This window comes from Echeneis naucrates, chromosome 8 (genome assembly GCF_900963305.1).
Source record: "Echeneis naucrates chromosome 8, fEcheNa1.1, whole genome shotgun sequence".
Taxonomy (NCBI): Eukaryota; Metazoa; Chordata; class Actinopteri; order Carangiformes; family Echeneidae; genus Echeneis; species Echeneis naucrates.
In genome coordinates this window covers 17,788,146-17,811,900 of record NC_042518.1, presented here as the reverse complement: position 1 = coordinate 17,811,900, position 23,755 = coordinate 17,788,146, and the positions used below count along the sequence as shown (strand labels likewise).

General features: G+C 40.9%; 1 protein-coding gene and 1 long non-coding RNA gene across 2 annotated transcripts; both read right to left on the bottom strand.

Annotated features, from left to right (window-relative positions):
* Window positions 1–225: 225 nt before the first annotated feature.
* LOC115048142 (uncharacterized) lies at window positions 226–5,767 on the bottom strand. The gene is made up of 3 exons (XR_003841044.1): window positions 5,650–5,767; window positions 5,195–5,395; window positions 226–489 (listed from the first exon to the last, which is right to left on the bottom strand). It is a non-coding gene; the product is annotated as an uncharacterized LOC115048142 (long non-coding RNA).
* A 2,218-nt stretch (window positions 5,768–7,985) lies between these two features.
* LOC115048155 (zinc finger protein 271-like) lies at window positions 7,986–22,333 on the bottom strand. The gene is made up of 6 exons (XM_029509472.1): window positions 22,124–22,333; window positions 19,000–19,253; window positions 17,672–17,918; window positions 12,367–12,588; window positions 12,074–12,253; window positions 7,986–10,237 (listed from the first exon to the last, which is right to left on the bottom strand). The coding sequence occupies exons 1-6, from the start codon at window positions 22,256–22,258 to the stop codon at window positions 10,070–10,072; spliced, it is 1,206 nt and encodes a 401-aa protein (XP_029365332.1). The 5' UTR covers window positions 22,259–22,333; the 3' UTR covers window positions 7,986–10,069.
* Window positions 22,334–23,755: the final 1,422 nt, after the last annotated feature.

The window sequence follows — 23,755 nt, the reverse complement described above, 5'->3', positions numbered from 1 at the left end:
TTAAAATAATACAAAAGATCTGCAGTTTAGGGAGATTTATATATTATTACATATTAATATTACACTCTAAAAGAATATTGAAATCTTTAAGAATCTGAAACTGTGTTTGTGGGTCTTGGCTTGTTTTTTCCAAGCTTAGCCATCAATAGAAATAAGTGGATGTGAGGCTGAGCACCCCAGACCATAGAAAAACTGGTCTGTTTTGAGATGGACCAGCACGTTGTATTTTTTTTTTTTTTTTTTTTTTTTTTTTTAATGAGGTTTGTTGAAATAAGAAAATTACAGCCTTACCATTCATTATAACATCCCTCATAAGAACAATTAAAAATGAAAGGTGAAGTGTCTGACATCATAGCCACAAGTCAATTGGTTCTGGGATTTCTCTCTTGTAAACACAGATATAACAACAAAAAAAGACACTGACATTTTTCCCCCAGTCTCTTCTGTGGAGCTCTGGGATCAGCGCTGTCTTCCAACAGCAGGTAACATCTGCAGAAACAAAACAAGATGAAAATAGAAAAACAGTCCTCATTAAAACAGCTACTGACCAGGATGCTCAGACTGGAAATGACTTCGGCCTTCGTTCAAAACGAAGTAATGAGATCTGTGTACCGACGGTCCAGAACTGAGAGTTTATTGTACAGAATTTGTTTGGAGATTCAAGGCTCAGCAAAGATTCACTTTGCCACTGGCAACTTTGTGTAAATACACTGTATTTCAAACGTCTGTATGTAAACCCCTTTAGTCATGGACAACAATATGTGACTCCAACTGAAGGCTGGGTTTCTATGTCCAGATTGAACACACTTTTTTCCTGCTCCCTCCTCTCCTCAGATCCTCTTGTCAAACTCACATACAGTGACCTGCATATCAGTCACATGTGAACTTTCTCCCTGTCAGTAATTCACTTGTGTTTATTACATGCATTCATATGATTTTCCAGGTATATTTACTGCAACTTAAGCACAAGCAGAATGTCTGCTGCTGGACTAATGAGATCCACCACCACTGTGTGCATATTGTGTCTGCCTCTGTGTTGTTCCTGTCCATTTAACCTTCTCTCCCTATTATTTCTTCCCCTTGATATTCCTGTATAATATGCCTTCAGGCCTCCTCTCTGGCTTCCTTCTTATTGGCCGCTTTTAATGTTTACAGTCTGGAACATGAAGTTGTTTGACCTGTTGATCAACCATTACTATGAGATGTAAATGTGGAAACTGTTGTATACAAAGTACAGTAATTGTTTTTGAGTGTGCGCTGATGACAATGATGCTTATCAGAGAAACCATAACAAACTCGTGACAGATTTCTGGAAGCTCAATAGGACCAAGGGAGGTATGGTACACATGTGCACTTGAGCCAGTAATAAATGTCCTGTATGTTTTTACAATACAGTTACAGGTTTCTTTAGCAGAAAAAGAACTCAGCAAAATCATCAGATGTCTGACTCTATCAAATGGCTGTTCTGGAACTCTTGATCACATGATGCAGTTTCCATGTGGAGAAAGTGAGATGTGATCAAAGAGATCTTGGAGAACAAATTAATGTTGACTTGGTGTCCGATCATGTGATATGATTAAAAACTCCAGAATTGCAACAGAGGTAAAGGGATTTGGAGGTGAGACAGTTTCATCAGCTGCTCATTCATTCATTCATTCATCTTGTACCGATTATCCATTTCTGGGTCACGGGGGGTGCTGGAGCCAATTACAGCTCACACTGGTTCACCCTGTACAGGTCACCAGTCCATCACAGGGCCAACACACAGAGACAGACAGAGACCAACAACCACTCACACTCACACTCAGACCTACGCACAATTTAGAGTCACCAGTTAACTCAAACATGATGTCTTTGGATGGTGGGAGGAAACCCACACAGACACAGGGAGAACATGCAAACTGCACACTGAAAGGCCCCAGGCTGGGACCTTCTTGTTTCTAACCACTATGCTGCCGTGCTGCCCATTGATGATTAAAAATGGAGAAATAAATCATTTGAATCTACAAGCTCACTTTCAAGCACATCCCATAAAAACTGGTTTTTGTTTGTTTCTTGTTAAACTTGTTCCATCATACTCACTAACCTAATCTTTGCTATTTACAAATGTGTAAATCAGCATCTGTAAGATGAGAAAAAATAAGAACATGAAACAAAAACTCCAGTGTAAAACATATTTCATCAGCCTCCCATGTTTTATATGAATATGAAAATGAAACATACACCTACATAGGATGAACTGACCGAACTTTGTGGTCTAGAGATGAGCCTGTCATCCTCTACCTTTACATTTTAAACCTGCAATAATTCAACTAATCTGGAAAACTTCAAATTTGGTAATTGATAAGTTGAAGGGTGTGCCAGGTTCAGGTCTGGCTGGGGACCTTTGCTCCATGTCATTCCTCCTGCTTTCTCCGTTTCTTGTCAGCCTCTGCCAAGTTCTAGCTAGAGTAAAGGCATAAAAAAAATCCCCAAGAATATAAAAAGAATTTTGAAAAAGCATTAAGTCACTTTTTCCATCTGCACCACCAAAAAAATGTTTTGATAGAAACGTATCACCATAAATACCCACTTAAACATATGAAATCACAACAATCTCTCAGGTCACTTCACTAACAGCTAAGATGATTTACATTTTTTCAAATAGAAACTGCGGCTCATTGCTTCACACTTAAATTTTATACTAAACATGTGCGTTTCACCCACTTTCCATTGTATTAAAGAAAACAGATCCTCAAGTCTCCTTCTTACACTTGAAATAAAACTCTTCATTAAATCCATCAGATTCAGTCAGCATCAGTATGAGCTGAATATCGTTTTCGCCCTCCACATTGACAGAAAAGAGCAGAAAATGTTGTGATATGTTTTGCAGTTGATATACATACATGTTTCTGCTGGTACTCACTCTACCAGACTGTCAACCACCTGTTATGTGATAATTCTTTTTGTATTTAATAACTGAAGCTATTTAATTGATTCACATTAGTTTATCTGCTTTTTATTGCTTTTAAAAACACTATTTTACAGATTATATTTGTCCTTTTGTGCCTTTGTAAAGCACTTAGAATTGCTTTTGTATGAATGATGCTATACATATAAACTTATCTTACCTTGCCTAAACTCACCTGGTCTTCAGGATCCTGGAGTTGGTTTAAAAAACATTTTCACACATTATTTGTTTGTAAATTAAAATAGGAAGTGTAGTCCTATCTCAAAGATGACTCGGCTGTAAATCAGTTCTGATGTTTGCACGGCATGGAATAAACCAACCTTTACTGCATTCACTAAAATAGGTGTTAAATATTTTTCAGAGATCCCTTGCAGATATGTTTAAGATATGCTAAAAAGAAGAAAACAAGTTAAATTACTTTCAAAAAATCCTAATATTCAAGAGCCAAATCACATTCACATGACTAAGCTCTCTGTGTATGATTGGCTACCAGACTTTCTGCAATGTCTCATAATAATTTCGTATGTAAACTGAGATTTAAAATAAACCCAGAGAAATTTGAAGATGAATGCAAAAAGATTGTCATTGAACTGAGGATCAGAACAGTTTTGGACTGTACAAAAACTGTGGGCTGAGCCTTACTGGGTGTTTGTACAGACTACAGAATAAAAGTCATCAAATCCAAAGGTTTGCTACTTTAACTTAAATCCATAATATGAACTAAAAAGTTTGATAAAACAACCCTGTGTCTGGATCCAATCACTCACTTGTTCCTGACCTTTCTGCTATTTGAATAGCTCCATAGAAAGCCAGTTAGTGAACCTGGAGTTGGGATAGTTGTCAGAGTGCTCCTTTGAAAACTTTCATGCTCAAAATTGTTGGGAAAAAAAAAAACACATTTAGGAAAGAGGGCTTTTGCGTTTCATTACTTCAGTTTCACTGTGTACCTCTCAACTGGAGTTGCACTGATTTAAATTGGGATGAGTGTAAAGTGAAAACTTCATATTTAGTTTTTTCAAAACTTTGCATTGACTCAGTTGTTCTCCTTCAGTCACACTAAGCATGTTCATTTTTGTTTTATGCTATTTCCTCTGCTCTTTTAAATCAATACTGTAAACTCTGAAAAGAAATGAAACACTTTATTTGTGGGCTTTAATGGGGTTACAATTCATACATGTGTTTCCACAGTCACTGAGAGTTAGGCTGAATTGTAGTGATATTTGGAGCTGTTGAAATCTTACAAACACAAAATGGACACTGCATGATTGAATTGGCTTTCAAATGCTGAAGCTGAAATGTAGGTTTTAATTGTGGAAACACTTTATTTCATCAACAAATGGAACAGGTTTCACTTCCTGTGCTACCATCACAGAAACAGGATGTTCCCTCAGCAGCCTTGCCTGACAGATAAAGAAGTCACAAAAAGGCATTCACATTGCGTGCATAACTGCTGAGCTACTGAAAAGATTTTTAACGAGAAAGCTTCATTTGGAATTTAAGGTGATTTTCAGACAAGCACTCTGGGAACTGAAACTGTGAAATATTCTGGATGAAGTAGAAGAAGTGTGGTTGCAAATTGGAAATAAATAAGACTATCAATCCAACTGATTTTTGACACCATTAGTACATATGTGAGCAAGATCACAATTAAATGAAAAATTCTACATTCATTCATGATTAAATTTAATTTAAAACTTGTCCAGAGGGGACGTTTTCATCCAGGAGACAACAGAAATATCTGACTTTGAAAATAACAAAACAAAATATGAATGGCAGCTTTATGAAGTTTCATTAATAACGTATAATAAAACCTATAATGCAGGTATATTATAATGGGTTCATGGGTAACAGACGGTTTTGTTTGGTTTTATTTTTTTTTGTTTGTCTTTGTTTTTTGTCATGAGAAACTGACATGAGCTCAGTGAAAGGTCAATAATAAGCGAAAGGAAAAGAAAAATAATTTCCGATTTTTTAAACATTTTTTTTCTTTCTTTCTTTTTTTTTTTGCAGCGAATAAACTATCCTTACCTTCTTATACCTTTAGCAAAATATTAAATTAAAGCAACATCAGAGGAGGAGATGTGCTCTCAGTAGTGTTGCTTCTACTATTGGATTCCACACAGCGAGGAGCTGCAGTCGTGGATTCAGCCCGCATGTTTCGCGCTTTGGATTGGACGAGCCGATCAAAAAAAAAAAAAAAAACATAATTTCTGGGAGTTTAACCATTTGGTGAACTACACTCACCTAGCATTAGTGTCATCATCACGGAAGCGTAGGTCCTCGGTCCCTCATGTGGCTGACACCGACAGGACCTGGAGCGGTTTCTTCACAGCTCACAAAATGGAGAGCGGGGCGGGGAGCAGGTTTCCTGTCCCAGGAGCTGATCTGGACAAACCCCGACACAAAGTCCGGCTCCAACATGACAGCAGCTGGTCTGCACTGAAGCTGTTTCAAACATAAAGGAAAAAAAAATATTTATTCGTTTTCAAACAGGAAATCTGTTTCTTTAATCCTTCTGGGGCTTTCTAGAAATTGTTTTAGACACAAGTTGGATGACCTGTTGTATTTAGTTCAATAAAAAAATGTGAGGAACACGAGCCTTATTGTCGGTCACTAAAAAGCACAACAAATCGTGAGAGCTCGGCTTCCAATCTATCTCACAACTATTCTATTTTTGACAAACCAAGTGGATATTTTACCTTAAATAGTTTCCATCGTTACTTCATGCCATTTTTTTTTAACTAAACAGCCGGTTGTCTGCGCTTCACCTTTGAAGCTGCCTTTCGCGTTATGTGGATTGAAAAGGGCGTGAGGAGCTGTTGATTGAGAAGCAGCCAGTTCATTAAACCGAGCGTTGGTCCAGCTGGAGTCCGCGCCACTAGCACCGCCCAGCGGCCGACCCGCAGCACTGCAGCCGGCCCTGCCGGAGGGGAAGCGGGGGCCTCAGCCTGGAGGCCCCGTTGAAGCGCCACTGTACAAGGGGAACACGACCACAATTATTCTGTTAAATAAATACAAACTTTTTAAGCTCATTTTTGGGTAGTGGGTGGGTAATATGTATTCAGCCATTTTTTTTCCTTGTTAGAGCAAATAAAAAAATAATAATTACGTTTCTTCGGCTTCTGTTTCTCTCGTTATTATTTTTCGAACATCAAAATAAATTATTTGAAAAAATAAATATTTGCGTTGATAGGACTGTGTCAAATTTAATTGGTGTGCTTTGTTGGGAAGAAACACGCGAACTCTGGTTAGTTTGGTCAGAATAACATTTCCGGTTTTCGCAGCTGGAGTTAACGAACCTGTCCAGCGTAAGATAATTCGCGTCCATCATCGGTCCATCTTTACTGTCCGTCAGTGCTTTGCAATCAGCCCTGGGCCGCGCTGAAGCCGGCACTGGATCAGCCGAGGCCCTCACTCTCCCACACCAGCCTGCACATCGAAAAGTCAAATGATTTTCCTTCCGTAACCGACGTCGGTACCGAACAAACGGCACGACCTCCGATAAATGGATTTTAATTCACTGTGATCCGCGCGGGAGAGTCGCGCGGGGCGCAATTCCAAAGGCTCCAAATGAGCCGATAAAAGCGCGCGAATCAGGCCATTCATTCCGGTAACTGTTGGATGCTAGTGCGCGTTCACGCTACACGCGCACGGTCTAACGGAGTGTCTGGGTGAGCTGGAGACACGGAGGACACCTGTTGACCTCAGGGGGACACAGGAAACAAAACATTTGTCCTCAGCTGTAAAAATGAGAAGACGTTTCTCTCAGGTTTCAAACGGAACATTCAAACAGAATTACGTGTCTTGGAGTTCTAGCAGTTTGGTTTTTAGCCATACTGCCACAAACTGAATACTTATTTATACATTTATATTAAGACTTTGGAGTTCAGAGTCTGTCATCAGGAGCAAATGAGACTGAATATCTCTGGCAACACTCATCTAGATAGAGCGCCAGGAGCAAGAGCGGTGTTGGGCCTTTATTTACCCCCCATTCCACAGACTTCATGTGATCATTGTACACTCACTGACACCCATGTGCTGGGACATCGCCACCTGCTCTTCACTCTCAGGAACATGCACACAGCAGAATGGAAGATCTCATAGTTTCACACAGGACTCATTGTGAACCCATAATGCATAGCTGATAATTTTGTTTTTTATAATGTTACAAATTTCTGCACGTAGGTTATTTATAACTAACATACCACCCCAGGCCATTGGGATCCCAGCGCTGACTGCTTCAAAATGTTGGTAATTCCAGCTGACTATCATGTGAGGCACTGGGCACCAGGCTGCGGTGGTGTTGTGGCAGTGACCAATAGACCAATAGAATTAAAATCTTTTGCTTTTTACCTCCACTAGCCTTTCAGAAATGTTTATCTTTATATGAGGTATGAAAGAGGACACTTCATTCCTGTATTGTTATTGCACATCGAATTATCTGCTGAAGTTTCTGTGCTCAGACATACTAACTTTCACATATGGCAGGAGCATCATGATGGCTAGGGTTCTAAAGGGAAACAGGCTTTAGTTCTAGCAGCCGTTTTCCACTTGGTCCTAGTATGTGACCCATCTCCATTTAACAGCGTAACATTGTTTTTGGAAGGCAAAAACTGCAGGGGACCAAAACTGCCTTTTGAAAAAGTGCAGGTGACATGTCCCCCCCGTTTCCCCCCCTTAATTACGTCCCTGGTGTAACCAGTGCCCACGTGTGAAAACTCACCTGCCACATCAGGGTGACCTGGGTGCTCTGGAGCTGCTGACCTTCCATAAGTTGGCAAGGTTTATAAATGCGGATGTTCAAACTTCCTGTCAAAATTAGTTTTAATTATTATTGGAAGTCTCTGTAATCACAACAAAATTTTGGATTTTCATTTAAAAATACAGAAAATCCCCAAGTGGCTCCAACCTCCTATTTATTTTTCATATAATTCTAAATGACCGCGGTAAACTTGGATTTTCTAACCTTTCTTCGACCAACTAATAAGTGGTGTCAGCCCTCTTTGTGCTACGAGCTGAGAAACTGCAGCACTGGTAGTGATAATGATAAAACATTTTATTTGTATAGCACTTTTCTAAATACTCAAAGACACTTTACAAGGAGAGAAAGCAACAATGAAAAAATGTCATGAATAAAAATAGACAACCTTTAAAAGAGAAAATACAATGTCAGTAGAATTGTGGGTATTTCAATGAGCACCATGTTAGCAAGATAACCTAACATTAACTACCTACTGGATCTGTGATTAAACTGTTATTTGTCAAATGGACTCTTTACAAAACATCTTTTATTTGGGTTTATCCGGCCAACTGTGACTGGCTGCTGATTGAAACACCCTGCAGGTAGGTTAACTAAATCCATCCTGGGTGCAGTGAGATGGAGGCGTGAAGTTTTTTTCTACAATAAAAGAAACACTGGAGGATTGGAACTGGACTGAGGGGTGGGGCAGCATTGCAGACTTTGTTTTGGCCACTGCAGCTTCCAGATGCAGCAATGTCATATTCTCAAATCAGGGCCCAGTTCTGCTGTTAAGTAACTGATGTGATGTGGGCAAGTTGTGTCACTTGGGGGAGGAGGGGTTGATGTAAGGCAATGTTACATCTTTACAGCCAACACAGCTCTGGATTGAGAGTGTTTGTGGCAGAGACAGTAATAGTAATACAGCACTTAAATGAAAGTGCTTTTAAGGAAAAGGAACAAACTTATTAGTGGTCAGCTTAGAACTAAAGGGGGGGTGGACACTTGAGCTGTGTACCAATTCAGGGGCAAACAGAGGAACAATGGGAGCACAAGGGTGGGACTATGTTTCATGAGCTTTCCTGGGGAACGACGACTCCAACAGGTGAATCCTTCATAGTCCAAACCAACCCAAGATGCATTGTGCTCCAGTAATGAAAGCAAACACCACCAACAGAGATCCTGAGGATTACACGTTTAAATGTAAGTACTGGGTTTCTGCTCAGTTCAAGCATTAAAACATTATGGCAAGGGCTGGCATAACTGGTGAAAATCCTTCCTAGACCAGACCATCTCATTTTGATTTTGGTTTGGGCTTGGCGATCTACAGCAGCCCTGTCCCGCAAGGGACAGAACCCTTGAACTGGGACATAGCTCTGTAATGTTATCCTCCAGATCTAATTCCAAGGCAGCAGATTATTGAACTACAGTGGCATCATGCTGCCAGGGTGAGTGAGCTTTGAGATGTGTAATAATTGAAGGAAAGCGCACCAAGCTGTCCTCATGTCCGTGGCTGGTTAGTGACGAGATCCTGATCAACAGTGGGGCTTCAGTCTTGAGTCACAAACACACAGAGGCCAAACTGGCACATACACTGTCAAAAATGTTTTTTTCTGAGCAGTTGTTTTGTTGAACAGTTGTCAGTCCTTGCTGCTCAGAGATGAGATGTGTGTGTGAGTGCTGTTATGTCAAATAGAACGGAAACAACTTTCTGAAATAGTCTTGACACCTCCTAACGCACAATATACACAATGTTCTGGAGCATTTTAAAAGGGTATGTTTAAAAAAAAAAATCAAATAAAATAAAAATAAAATAAAAGTTCATGTTTCCCCATTTCCCTTTACTTTCCAGAAACCTCTTTTATCAAAATAAAAGTTGGGTTTTATGTTCAAAAACATATCAAACTGATATGACAACTTTGACAATTTCAGGGTTTGGAACACACTCTTGATAAAAAATAGCCTTTGTTTTATTCAACATATGGATAAACGGGGAGTGGGTGAGGAAAGACACTATTCATAATGGGAAAGATAGATATTTCATAACTAGAGTGGGAGAGAAGGAGGGGGAGATAAATTCTTGGTGAGGGGACATTTTAACTTATATCAAGTACATGGCATAGATCATACATGAGGGTCAAGGCAACACATTTTAACCTAACTACTCAGTACTCAATCTCAACTAGTTCTCAATAGTGCCCTTCCCTGATCCCAAACACAATGTTCCAAAAGGGGGTTGAAGTGTTGGAGGGACCTCCCAAGTCCTCCTTCCTTGATACTGGATCCAAAAAGGGCTAGAGAGGAGGAGGAGGTGGATGTGTAGGGGTGGTGGATGCAACGTGAAGGCGGGGTGATTCCTGGGGAGGGCAGTGTGGGGGTCCTCATTGATTATAGAGGGAACGCTGTTCCCAGGGCATTGCCTGGATGGTGCGTGGCACGGGGGAAGGCTTAAGTGTGGGCGCTCCGTTTGGATGAAGAGAGTGGCCAATGGGGTTGATGGTGGTGAGGGGCCGTTGGGGGGCCAGAGAGAAAGTGTCCTGGTGCTTCGGCTGAGAGGAGATTGGGGGGATAAGGCAGAGAGGAAAAGACAAAGACAATAGAAGCACTGTCAATATAGTAAACTTTTTAAATCAAAAAACACCAAGTGATGCAAATGGATGAGGCAAAGATGAGTTCATAAAATAGAAGACTGCTGCCAGTTGGTAATCGTAACGTCTTAAATGTGTTCACTCAAACGAAACACTGGCCCTAGAAGTTCTAAGCAGGTAGCAATACAGGTCACTAAACATATTTACTACTGATCAACTGTACACTGAGAAGGGGGGGGGGGAAGGATAATCTGTTGATGGTTGATATACTTTTGGGTAATCAGATATGGACTGATAAAACCCAAACATTGACATCTACTCTTTCTGGTGGATTTCTAAAGCTTTTATAACACTTTATGAACATTAAATATGGCTTTATTTTTTTTTCTCAACTTCTGAGCTGTGGCTGTTATTGTTTGATGTAGCAATGAGGATTTTGAAAACTGAAGAGATACCCTCAGTCTACATCCAGTGAGTCACTACAAAAGCCATTGATTACAGTACCATCCAAGCAGTGGAGGCTCATATTCAAACTTGACATGGATGGGTGAATGAGAAATAGTAAAATGTTATGATGAACAAAACAAACAGCACAAAAATGCATATGGTGATGATGTATACAAGCTGAACAAATGGTTAGTATGAAAACATTAAAGTTATCAGCAGTTAACAGTGTTAGAGAGCTTCCTACCGCCAGAGCCAACCAACAATGAGAGTCCAAGAGAGGGAATCAACTATTTGGTTTTAGTCTCGTGGTTTTCTTTTGTGAGCACTGGGAGATGTTTGACCCTAATAGTACTCTCTCATGCTTTGTGATGTGATGGCAGCTGTGTAACTCTCCTGAGAGTCAGGCTGATCAACGGCTTTTTGTCACATCCGACTATGATTCGTGTTTTCATTAAGCAGCTTGGTGAACATTAGTGGCTAATCCTCTATTGATATCAGTCCTTTTGACTAGCTAAGAATGCTGCTGAACTGCAGTGCAGAGCAGGTGGAAGCCACAACTATAATAAAAATGATGATATGAATAATCATCAATAACAACGATTAATGAGACCCACTCTCAGGCAGAAGCTTCTCATTTTCACCCAGGACAGTTAACAGAGTGAGAAGGACAAAGTGAAGACAGTAAAGTAAGGACAAGTAGAAGGGATGGAATGGAGAGGACGTAGGTTGGAGGACGGAATGAGGAAGAGACGGTGGGGAGGAGGAACCAGTTAGGACACTGTGTGCGCTCGTGATGAAATCAATCTGAACAGACAGGTCAGCTCTTCTGATGATGTAAAGGAAATCAGTTGCCTTTGAGAGGGTTTAGCTCCATTTGATAAATCTGCTTATAGCTGCTAAGTGGAGTGTAAAATGGTATTAATGGAACTGTCACTGTTTTCTGGAATGTTTGACACTATACAAACCTGGGTTGTTTGTCTCAATTGCTTCTAGGAGACAGTTGCTAGCTGATGCTACAGAATCAATTTAAATTACATTTTCATTGAAATCTTTCATCAATCTTTCAACATATTTCCATTGTGGTGCTCCAAGAAGCTTTTGAATGAAACCAAAAGACTGTAACCCAGAGTATTTAGGAGAGGACGTGTCCAGCAGGCCTGTCTACAGACATCTCACTACTGAAATCTCATGCCTCCAGCTCAAAGGCAAGCTGGGCTATGAGAAGAGAGGCCCAGTGGACACATGAAGCAGTACATTAGTCCCTCTCTCCTGATGTTAGTAGGCAGATGGGGAGAAGGCAGCTAGCCAGCAGACAGAGGACGGTGGGTGTGTGGCGGTTCGCTCTCCTACCATGGGGTTGGCGCTCAGCCTAGTGTATCCCGAGCTCATCTCCTTTACCTCAGGCACCAGGGGCTGGAGCAGGGAGTAGGAGGAGGATGGGGTAGCGTTGGAGGAGGACACGTGTTTGTTGGAGGATGAGCTCCTCATGCTCTGCTGGCTGCTCTGGGAGGACACTGAGCTGGGGCGGCCCTGTCGGAACAAATGGCTCAGCATACTTTCTCAAAGCAGTCAAAAACATTGCAAACCAGTGATGAGTGCTCCGGTGTTTGTCATGCCTCTGTGACCTCATTCTTCCTCCCTACCTGGTGAGGGTCAGGCACAGACTGGCTGCCGCCCTGCCCTCCCTGAGACATTGGCGAGACACAGTGGGAGGGTAGAGGATCCTGCTGGCCGTGTCCTCCATGCTGCGGTTGCATCATGGAGTTAGCACTGTTCTGCTGCTGCTGCTGCTGCTGCTGCTGTTGTTGCTGCTGCTGCTGTTGACGGCGAGGAGTGGCGGAGAAGTTTGAGCGACGGCCGCCAGACTGGATAGGCGAACAGAGAAAGACATGGGCAATGTTTTAAGATCACTTCATTCTGTATACAGACAGATTATGTGACAAAAGAGAGAAGATACAGAGCGGAGGAGAGGTGACAGATGGATGTGATGAACTGTTTCTCTCCACAATTAAACTGATTCTTCAAGTCTCAGTATTGTTCATTGTAAATGTCTGAGGTGAAGGTGTCTGCTCTGTCTCACAGACTCGTCACATTCCCCTGCTCTGACATGAGAGGATGGAGTGATCAAATTGTGCACACACACACACAAATACACTCTAGATTGTCCGATTTTGGACATCTAAAGATCATGGTTATAACAGTGTCACCTTCCATCATTAACATGATCTATGTCTATCCACTGTGACAAAGACATTAGGAGATACTCCCCTTCTCAGCTTGTCCTCTAGCCCTGAAAGGTTCAGCATCTTTACTCAGTGTTAAACCTGACCCTCTACACTTAAACTAAGCCTCATCATACCTGGAGGAAAATTCAGCCATTGCTTAAAACTCAGGTCTTGTGGTCCTGCCTTAACAGGCCAGATTATCATTAACATCTGGGAGGTTAACATTTTACAGACCAGATCATAGTCCTGCCGAGACAGCAGGTTTTAAACACATTTATACTGAAGACCAACTTTTAAAAATGAAATGTAGGCCTTTAGTCAGTCAGCTGGATGTTATGCTCCAAACTCAAGTTTGACACATTAAAACCGAAGGAGGGTGTACTTTTATAGCATATAGGATAACATTTAAAGGACAGGAAGTACCACATTAAATACACTTCATTGAAAACAGATTCAGCTATGAAGAGCTCTCTTAAATCACCAAAGCTGTTTAACTATTAAAGGTCCCATATTTGAACTTTTTTATTTTAATTCGAAGTGTTGATATATTTTGTGGTCACAACACCTTTTACAATATGAAAAAATGTGGGCCTGTACTTTAATTTGTATCTTCTTTTTCCACTTACAGCATAAGTAGTTTTAATTAAACTGAAGTGAGGAACCCCTCTGTGACCTGTTGACCTGACTGGTCAGGGGTGGATTAACCCACCATGGGGCACACAGTCCCTACTGACTAGTGGCCAGTAGGGACTGATGAAATTCACATTGTAAGTATATACTAAATTAAATAACTGAACTACACTTAAATTCAATTCAAGACTGGGCTCCAGAATTGGGTATGAATATTGCATGCCTGCAGGACTAAACGTAGTAGCCTGGCTGTAGTCTTAAAACTAGAGGTCCAAAATGAGACCCAAGTTGTACGGACATAGAATTCTCAATATTCCAATTAGGATTTTTATTTGTGGGATTTTAGATGTAATGGTCAGACACACTCTGTGACATCAGTTATCATCTGTATTTACTTTGATGTTAAAATCAGGCTAATGCTGCCACTGTAGGAGTGACGGCAGCAACACACACAGACAGAAGATGAAAACAGGTGCCGGCAGCAGTGAACTAGTTAATGGGATTGTGATCGTGACCATCACATCTAACACTCTTGCACAGGTTGGTCCTTCCTCACAACTGAACTTCAGTCTGTCTCATACACAACACACAGACATACACACGCTCACTCATGCTCACACCAACCTGGTTTTTGGCCGCGGCGCTGCAGCGGTGCTGGGCCAGGTCCAGCATGGTTCGGTAGCTCTTAAAGCAGGATGGGCAGTTGAACCGGTTCTTATGAACCAACCCCACACGCACACACAGACACACACGTGCACACACACACAAACACACATAATTGGATTACTATACTTGTGAGGACAATAAACTGAATTGCATCCATTCTCATATCTGAGCCCTGACCCTTTGCCTAAACTGAGCCTAGCCCTGGTCTAACCCTGACTCAAAAGCCCAGTTCAATACAGAAGGGAGGGCACCCTGGAGAGATAACAGAGGGCCAAAACGAAATGGGCTGCATTATGTTACATGCACACATTTCAAAGCAAAACCCACCACACATGCATATCAACGCTCCCACCTCAGTGGTTCCCCTGTAGAGGGCTATTTACTTCACAAAAGAAGCAGTAATTACTTCAAATCAATTAAGAAGCACAACACGTACACATAGACATATATACACACGTCTGTGTATGTGTGTTTAATTCTATTGTGGGGAGGGGGTAAAAAAAAAAAAAAAAAAACGGTCCATCTGCTTAGTCATGCAGTTATGCCATCCGTCAATTATGCTGATAAATTGATCTATTTTTTTTGACAGAAGCTCTGATCTTGATTTGCAGGACAGAGAGAACAGTAAAATCTCAGTGCAGTAGTAGTAAGGCAAAAACACAAAGAGAGCAAGAAAGAAGATCTAGACCTGTGAATGTGTGATGCGAGAGGAACTGCTCTCAGAAAAGATCAATCTTCAACAGGTTCATGTATTTACACTTACACATCAAAGCAAATGGGAAAGTCCAGAAGCATTAGGGAATCGACAATATGTGAGTCTAGCATATTTTGCAATCAAAAATGCTCAGAATAAGTTGAATGTGATAAACGTAGCGTCTGGTTTGTCAAATATGGATCAAGGTTTTTCATATCTCATTCTCTCTGCCACTAGGTCGCAAGATTGTTTGATGGCCAAAGTGGTTAATTTTGACTTTATTCCACAATTATTGTTGTTTCTTATAAGTCAAAAAATTGAGCTTGGTTGAAGACATAGAGCAAATATGTGAGAAAGAACCAACTCACACATGAATTCTATTTTAATATATGCTATATATGTATGTGTACATACATTCTCACACACACACACACACACTAACCTGCCCCCTATGATTAAATATTGGAGAGAAATTGAACACAAGTTCCCCTTTCAGACCCTAAATAGATTCATTTCTGCATAGATTAATCTGGGGGGTTTGGTGAAAGAGCATGATGCTCCACATTAGTGCAGGGACAACAGTGATACATCTTATTGTAATTAATGACAACAATGCTTGTTAATTACACTGCCTTCGCAACAGTATGTTTTCAGTAGATGTCTTTTTTAATTGAACATTTTAATTAAATGTGTTTATAGTAATTACTGGCTTTGTATTCATATAGGTATTAAAGGAGCTGCCTCAAACTGTGACAGGAGCTGCAGCCTAGTCTTGGTAGTTTGCAGCACATACTACCACCACATGTCCATCATAGACATGGGTTAATGGGCCAATAGTGGACTGCCAACTTTAGGTTTTGGCACATTTAAAAAATATACAATAAAAATGTTGAGTGTGGCTAATGTAGAAGCTGAGCACAGTCTAATATTAACCCAAACATTAAAGTTTAAAATGCTACAGCTTGTACTCTTGAAGTTAGTACTCAGTCCTCATGCTTTCTATAGGCTGAGACAACACCAACCAACCCCCACTGAAACAGAGTCCCTGAGCACAGTGCTGGAGAAAAACACTAGGCTGGACTCAGTTGGTCTGACTGGGACATTTTGTAGCAGTAAGATAAGCTGCAGGTTTTCCAGGAAACATCCGATTATGATTTATGCCTTTTTTATCATGTATGTAAGCAGATCAGCAGAGAGCTACAATATAACCATGCTAGTTAAAGTACTGACTTTCTTAGCTGCAATTTCTTCTGTGGTGTATAACTTCACATGAGGATGTACACTCCACTGCTCTTTATTTTTTCTTCAGGCTAAATTTATGGCTATCACCTGGTGCCTCTTTTACTGCTGATTAAAGCAATAGGTGAGAAAATACTGCAGACTGATCAGTCAGAGAACCATCAATGAGAGACAAGACACACTGAACATTATCAGTGGGAAAAGCACCTGGTACCATGGAGAAAAATACAATGCAATGATCCATCAGACTAAAATATCGGTCAAGTAGAACCCACATCCTCAATAGCTCTGCATACTGGTGTGTTTGATGCATCAGGGACAGATTGTGTGCCAAATATTACGCTCTCCAGCTGAGGTACTAACTGAATGTTCAAAATTGGGTGGTAGATATTTGATTTGGATTTGCAATTGAGAGGAGTGAAAGTATAAAAATAGTATTTTCTTGTTATTAGTTAACCTTTTTGCTGCACAGTGCATAGGAGATGTTTCATGTATTGGTTTGTTTAATGTTTGTAACAGGCCACGTCTCTACAAAGAATGGTGTTGCTGGGTTAGCATAGGCTAAGGTGTGAAGATGTGGTTATTCATTTATAATTTGGTCATCTAGATGTAAATTAAGCAGGAAAAGAAGCTACAGCGGAATCAGAGAAAAATTTGGGTAGATGTTATTTGTCTGCAATGTCCTGTGTTTGCTGTATAGTGCTGGCAATTCACTGGTTTTTAGAGTGAAACTGCTTTATTGGGTTTTTGTAATTTTTCTTATATTCTGCAACAGTAAGATGATTTGTTTTGGAGCCAATCTATCACAGAATTTATTTATTTATTTTTTTAAATGGTTCTAAACATACTCTGATGTCTTGTGTCACTTTATAGGGTCACTAAAACACTGACTTTAAATGTGAAAATGATTTACTTTGTGTTTTTACTGATTAAAATCAGCTGGACTTCGTTTTGGAGAGGAGGAGAGCTCTGCAGAGAATTTAACTCTAGGTAAAAGCCACCTGAACCACTAATACTGTGAGTCAAACCGGGAAAAGACAACAGCCATTATCCTACACTACTTCATCATGTCACCATGGTGACCATGTTTTCATTGTGAGACCCCTAGAACCTGATTACATACAGAGCGTACATGTAATCTGTTCTCATGAACTTCATCATCTATGAAGTTTTCATGTCAACGCTGAGGCTAAAGCTTTTCATTGCCATAAGGTGCAAGTCATCTCTAACTACTGAATTCACACTGCTGTTGACACAGCATTAAGGATAAAGCTGTTTAGAATTTTAAGGGAAGGAGTAGAAGCAAAGAACATCTGATCAAAGAAAAAGACTTCTCTGAGAGAAGCCGTGGTGAATGTTTGATCATGGATCAAGACACAAAACACCTATAATGAAATATAAAATTACATTAAAATATAAAATCTGCAGGCTGTCATGTTTTACTGAAAGATTCTTCTTACTGGGACAGAAACACAAGAACACAAAGACACACACCTGGTTGGATGCAGCAGCAGTGCAGCGGTGCTGTGCCAGCTCCAGCATGGTCCTGTAGCTCTTGCAGCAGGAAGGACAGTCGAAGCGGTTCGGCCCATCATCGTGGATCCTCTGGTGGTTACGGAGGTAACGGGCCAGGCGAAAGGCCTTCCCACACAAGTCGCACATGTAACGCTTCTGACCATGGATTCGCATGTGGTTGCGCAGGGACATGTAGTTGGTGTAAGGCTTGCTGCAAAAGTCACACCTGGGTTTTGGACATGAAAAAGGTGGGGAGGTTAGACATTAAAAAGTACAGAGGCCCTGAGGGACATTTCACATGACATCTGGCATGTTAATTTGAATCAGATATAAGACTGGATCAGCTGGAGGGACGCTCTCCACTGAAGATGGAAAATAGAACTTTTATGTCTCAACAAAAACAGAAAATTTTTTAATAGTGAGGTTTGGTACACATCAGTAAACAAAATAGTATTCCCCCTGTTCTACAGCTTCAGCGTTGTTCCCTGATTTCTGAGCTTCTGTTCAAGAAATTGTCCATATCGTGCAAAAAGATATCATCCCTTCCAAATTTTGAATTGTTCAGAAAGCAATTACCTTACTAATAAGAAGAAGACAAGAAGGTAGGACATGACAGTAGACTATCACTATGGACTTGGGTTCGATAACAAGAATTGTTAGGGCCACTACAGAGATTTAACTGATGCCCTCACAGCAATCTACACTGTGTGACATTCTAACTAATGCAACAGAGACAATTACACTGCAGTGTAACATGTACTGATATAACTACAAAAAATATCTTTATGCAGCCACAGCCTGGTATGTTAGCAGTCATGATGTGGAATATTTGGGTCATGTAATTTGGGTAAATTGTATTGTCACTAGTGATCAGAGATTTTACTTATGAGGGCAGCACAGTTAACACCATCCTGAGCCTTTCTGTGTCCAGTTTGCATTCTCTCTCTTTCATGTGTGTCTCTCTCGTCAGAGGTCAAAGACATGCATGTGAGTTTAACTGGCACCTCTCATTAGACTGTTGGTGCCAGTGTGTCTCTAAATATTGGCCCTGTAACTGACTGGACATCTGTCACGGATGAACCCCTGCCTTGTCCAGTGTCAGCTGGGATTGGCTCCAGCTCCCTCTGATACTGGATAGATAAGTGGTACAGATAATAGATTTTGTTCTTGCCCTTTTTTATCTGAATAAACAAAGATCATCATAAACACATTCAGCTGCAGACACTGTCCAGTCTCACTAACCAGCATCTTCGGGTAACATCAGTGGACACCTGGAGGACAGGCTGTTTTTTTTAAATGGTCCATACCTAAAGTCTCCAGTTTTGTGGGTGAGCTTGTGGTTGAGCAAGGAGCTGGCATGCTTGTAGGCGCAGCTGCAAAGGTCACAGACGTACGGCCTCTCGTCTGACTCCATGTCGTCTGATGCTGTCGTCACCGGTGCTGGTGCTCGGGACTCCATGGAGAGACTGGAGCTGGACAGTGACGCTGAGGAGAGGCTGGAGCTAGAGAGGGTTGCTGAGGATGAGGGGAGTTGATCACACCAGCTGATGGTCGAACTTGGCTGTGAGAGGAGAAAAACGTTACAGCCAAGTACTAAAACATATACATAACAACCAGTCATTACCCTGGGATCTGATATTTTTTATTTTAAATATTCTTTTTTTTTTTTTTTTTTTTTTTTTTTTTTTTAAACAGAGACACTGAGAGGAGTAAATATAGTGGCGCGATAAACTGCTTGCAGAGAAGTCACTTCCACTGCGTAACAACAGCAGAGGCAGATAAGTCAAAAGTAATGTGCATGACATGAGTGAAACAACCTAACAGGTCAGACCCACCATGCTCTACATGTTGTTGGCCTGTGCATGAAAAATGTCTTGGTAAAGCATAAACTGGCTAAGGGCTAGCTTAGCCCCTGATAGCAGTCACTTTCCGGCGTGACGATTCTCTACCTGGGCCATCAGTGTACCAGTATAACTGTTATCACAGTATGAAGCCACATGGTACTGCTCCATCAGTGTTATTTCATCTGACCTAGCTTTCTATAATGCAACACACACTCAAAAATCTTCCACTTTCATTCCTTTCTCTGGTATTGTGAACAAACTTGACTGGTCCAGTTTATAAATTAGATTTGAGAACAAAGCTTGATACAAAAAAATGACAGAAATCCAGTGTGCATCACCCCGAGTCAAGTGTGCAAAGACAAGCTTCTCGCTGCCCGACTCTGGCATGTCAATGTGAATGGGTAGTCATATGAAGGCACATCATCAATCTACATGTCAAAGATTTGGTCCTAACGGCAGAAGCCTCTCTGACTTTCCTGTGTCATTCTAATGAAGGCAAATTCTGTCCAGAAAGATTAATTTTAGAACATAAAGAGACCCCTTAATGACCACACCTCAGGCTTTTCCATTCAATGTCTGCTTTTCTGAAATCAATGCATACTATACATAAAACAATGGGAAATTTTACAACCAAGGAAACATGATATCTTTTTGAGCTAGATTTAATTAAAATTCCTGACCCATTCAGCAGCTGAACACAATCACAGTGTTGTATCCATAAAGGAAACTTGAGGTTTTCTTTGCTTTTACCTTCTGTTCAGTTCATCCCAAATCAGCTCCATGTGGTTCAGGTCATGAGTCTGTGCCAATTTTGCTGCATTATGTTACTGTAGGACAAAGCCCTAAAGCAGCCTGTTTTCAATTGTTGTCTTTTTTCAGCATATATTCCTACCTGCTGCAAAAAACTGTAGTCCTGATGTATCAGACAGTGTAGTAAAAACACTACATCAGTTTGTTATTTGTTTGCATGAACATACAATTTATGCTGCAAGTGAACCAATTTATCAATCCGTGAAAAAGGTTTGTTTTCCATGAAATATACATTATTAATCAGTTTAATTGGGTGTGTACATTATTCATGGTCACCTTTCTAATATGCAAAATACAGTTAAGCAATGATCTCATTGGTCACTGAAACTCAATGTACTAACTGGTAATTGGGAAGAAGCTGACACCAAATAAGCAGCCTCCTGCAATACTGGAGCTTTGCATTAAGTGTGCTACGGCTAAAACAAACAGGTTTCGCTGATATTCTGTGAGGGCAAGACATGCTAGGGTTACTCAGAAACTTTTGTGGCTGTCAACAACTTGCAACTATTCTGCATATGCATGTTATCAAAGTGACTTCTCTGAAACTATGATCCACTGAGTCAGGGTAGTGTGGACATCACACCCATGAAATAGCAAGTTATTAAACAACGAATATGTGCTAACCCTGCTTCAACAAGTCTGAGAATATAAATGATAAATAAATTGGTTGTTTACAAAAATGTCTTCAACAAACAACCCGTTCTGAAAATCAGATGCTTGTCGTTTTCCTCCAAGACATATCCCTGCTGTTCAGAAAGTGCGCCAAAGTGTTCCTGAGTCTAGCTGGATCACACAGATTTAAATCTTTCCAGGACACGGAGCAGCTCGGTCAGTGAGCCGATATCACTGATATAACACTGAATTTGAAGGCTGATTGACTCCAGTGTCACACAGGAGGGCCAGTCGGATGAAACTAACACTGTCAAGTCGCTCAAGTACAAAGGCAAAAAAAAAAAACAACAACAACAAAAACAACCCGAAACAAAACAAACAAAAACCCGTCCGCTATATAAATTAACGTGTGTGTGTCTATGTGCGCTGTGCAGATTATCTCGGCATAGAGCGACCATGAATAAACCGCACAGTCTGGCATCACAAAGAGGTCTTTCAAAGTCCTCCGCGGGGCGTCTTCCGCTACAGTTTCCTGTGGGACAGCCCAGTCGTGTTTACTTTGCGCTGTTCGCTAACAATATTACAGGCCGCATGCATACACTTCTGTCTACACTGCTCAGTTTAAACTCACGCGGCTCGTCGAACAAGAAATGAGCCTGTAAGAGAGCAAAATGTGCCCAGACGAAGGACGCTGCCTGCTTTTACACGGGCTCCGGTGTTTGCTAACCGTGCTCGGTTTAGCTGATGCAGCCAGCGTTGTCTGGTGTTAGCATTAGCTCGCTAGAGTTTGTGTACATGAATACACATTTATCAAGCCTCGGGCGTGTTTTCAAAACCCATAAAGGACAGACTGACAATGTCAATTTCACCGAAACAATAATGAAGTATTGGAGAGATATAAAACAGGAGCTCACAATCACTAGCCATTTATCTCGGTGGCTCAGAACTAGGCCATGAGCCGCTCGGCATGACGGCAGACCAGTGTGCAGGAAACAAACGGAGCAGCTCTGACACAACGGGTGGCTTACTGTCAACTAGTGTTGCCAAAGTCAACCAAAAACCATGTGTAAAAGAGAAAATGAGCCAATACTCGGTTATTGGGATGTTCTCCATTAGCTGTGTGATACAGCTGGCTAGCTAACGGTGGATGCACTGGCTTTCTTACTCCGGAGTCGTTGGGATCCTTTTTCCAGAACAATTGAGAGCAGTGACCAAAGGACTCTGTCGATGTCACATAATTTACTCCGTTCCTATCTTGAAAGTCTCCGTGTGTGCTTCCCGTGTTTGTTCTGGCATACATCGTTGGTTTTCGGATTTTTCGACTTTCTCTGGTTGAAAAGAAATAGGGCCGCTTTGTCGGGATCTTCTTCCGAAAAGAAAAATATTACTTCTGTGAAATGAGCATTTTGGTGACGGACATATCGGAGCACACCAGGCATTACCGCCGCCTGCTGGACCGGAGTGTGACAGCATCAACAAAAGATCCACGAGTCAGCCACAACAATATGACCACTGACCGGAGGACTGAACAACACGGGCTATCTTGTTGCCATGGCACCCTTCAGTGTGTGTGGCTACCATGGAGCCATCTAGACCGAGAGGTGTCACAGCCCACAACCACAGATGGTGCCGCTCCTGCAGGTGGACCAGACACAATTCCCAGTGTGGAAGACTCCCCCGAGGAAAACACTGGATGTAAGAACTAAAGATTAAAATGTTAAGAATGAGCATAAAATAGAGAATGGCATAAAAACCAAAAGTATATGCTCAAAATTGTTAAAATGCGACAAAATGTAGTTAAGAAATTAAGAGAAAAGATTAGTTAAAAGCTAACTTAAAAAGGTGAGTCTTAAGTCTGCTTTTAAAAACTTCTGTCTCAGTGGCCAGCTGTTTCTGAGATAAAGGCCATCAAATGGAAATGACACTTCACCATAGCTTTCTATTCTTACCTTTGGAAAAACTAAAAAGTCAATACCAGATGACCTCAGGGTCCATGAGGACTCATGAGTTGTTCAGATAAATTAAAAAGCCAGAGACCATTAAGGCATTTGTAGACTTATAAAAGAACTTTATATTGATCCTAAAATGCATGGGGAGCCAATAGAGCGATTCTAAAACAGATGTAATGTACACCTGCTATCTGGCCTTTGTCAGCACTCGTATAGCTGAATTTGGGAATAGCTGAAGGTGAGAAAGCACCAACCAACCAGGTTTGTATATAGAAATGTATGGACCTCATTGTACATATTCCTCCATCCCGTATTTCCTTTATTTACTTGACTGCACTTTTGTGTTTGTCAGTCCTAGTTTTCTTTTCTCTATATGCCTACTTATATCCAAATGCTAAGAGCAATGTGAAACTGGCATCTATTTCCTTGTCAGTTCCGTTTCCTTCATTGTGTTTTATTTTTCTGGCAGAGCCATGAACCAACATAAGGACAGATTAACAACCAGGACCAGGACCACATTGTCACCTTTAGCTCCATGTGAAGGGTACAGGTCAAAGAAATAAGTGAACATGTGAGTAGTGGCAGAGTTTTTCCATCATGTTTTATTATTATTAGTTATTATTCCATGTAAATACTTGACACATGACACATTAAGTGCACTATATAATGATTATTATAATCTACAGCACATCGTTTATTTTATTGTGTCAATCTCTCAAAGAGACTTTGTAAGAAGCCAGATGAGTTGCACATAAACAGTAACTAGATTCTGTACAACATTTACAATGCAGGACACAAATCACAAATACTGTGTCAAAAAAAAAAAAAAAAAACAAAACAAAACAAAA

What these genes read in the sequence shown, in the direction of transcription:
- LOC115048155 (XM_029509472.1), bottom strand. Translation starts at nt 22,258, where the DNA reads ATGTATGCCAGAACAAACACGGGAAGCACACACGGAGACTTTCAAGAT. An exon ending in CACAAAACTGGAGACTTTAG is followed by an intron (nt 17,919 to 18,999) that starts GTATGGACCATT and finishes TCCAAAACCCAG; the next exon opens with GTGTGACTTTTGCAGCAAGC. An exon ending in CTGCTGCTGCATCCAACCAG is followed by an intron (nt 12,589 to 17,671) that starts GTGTGTGTCTTT and finishes TCGCCTATCCAG; the next exon opens with TCTGGCGGCCGTCGCTCAAA.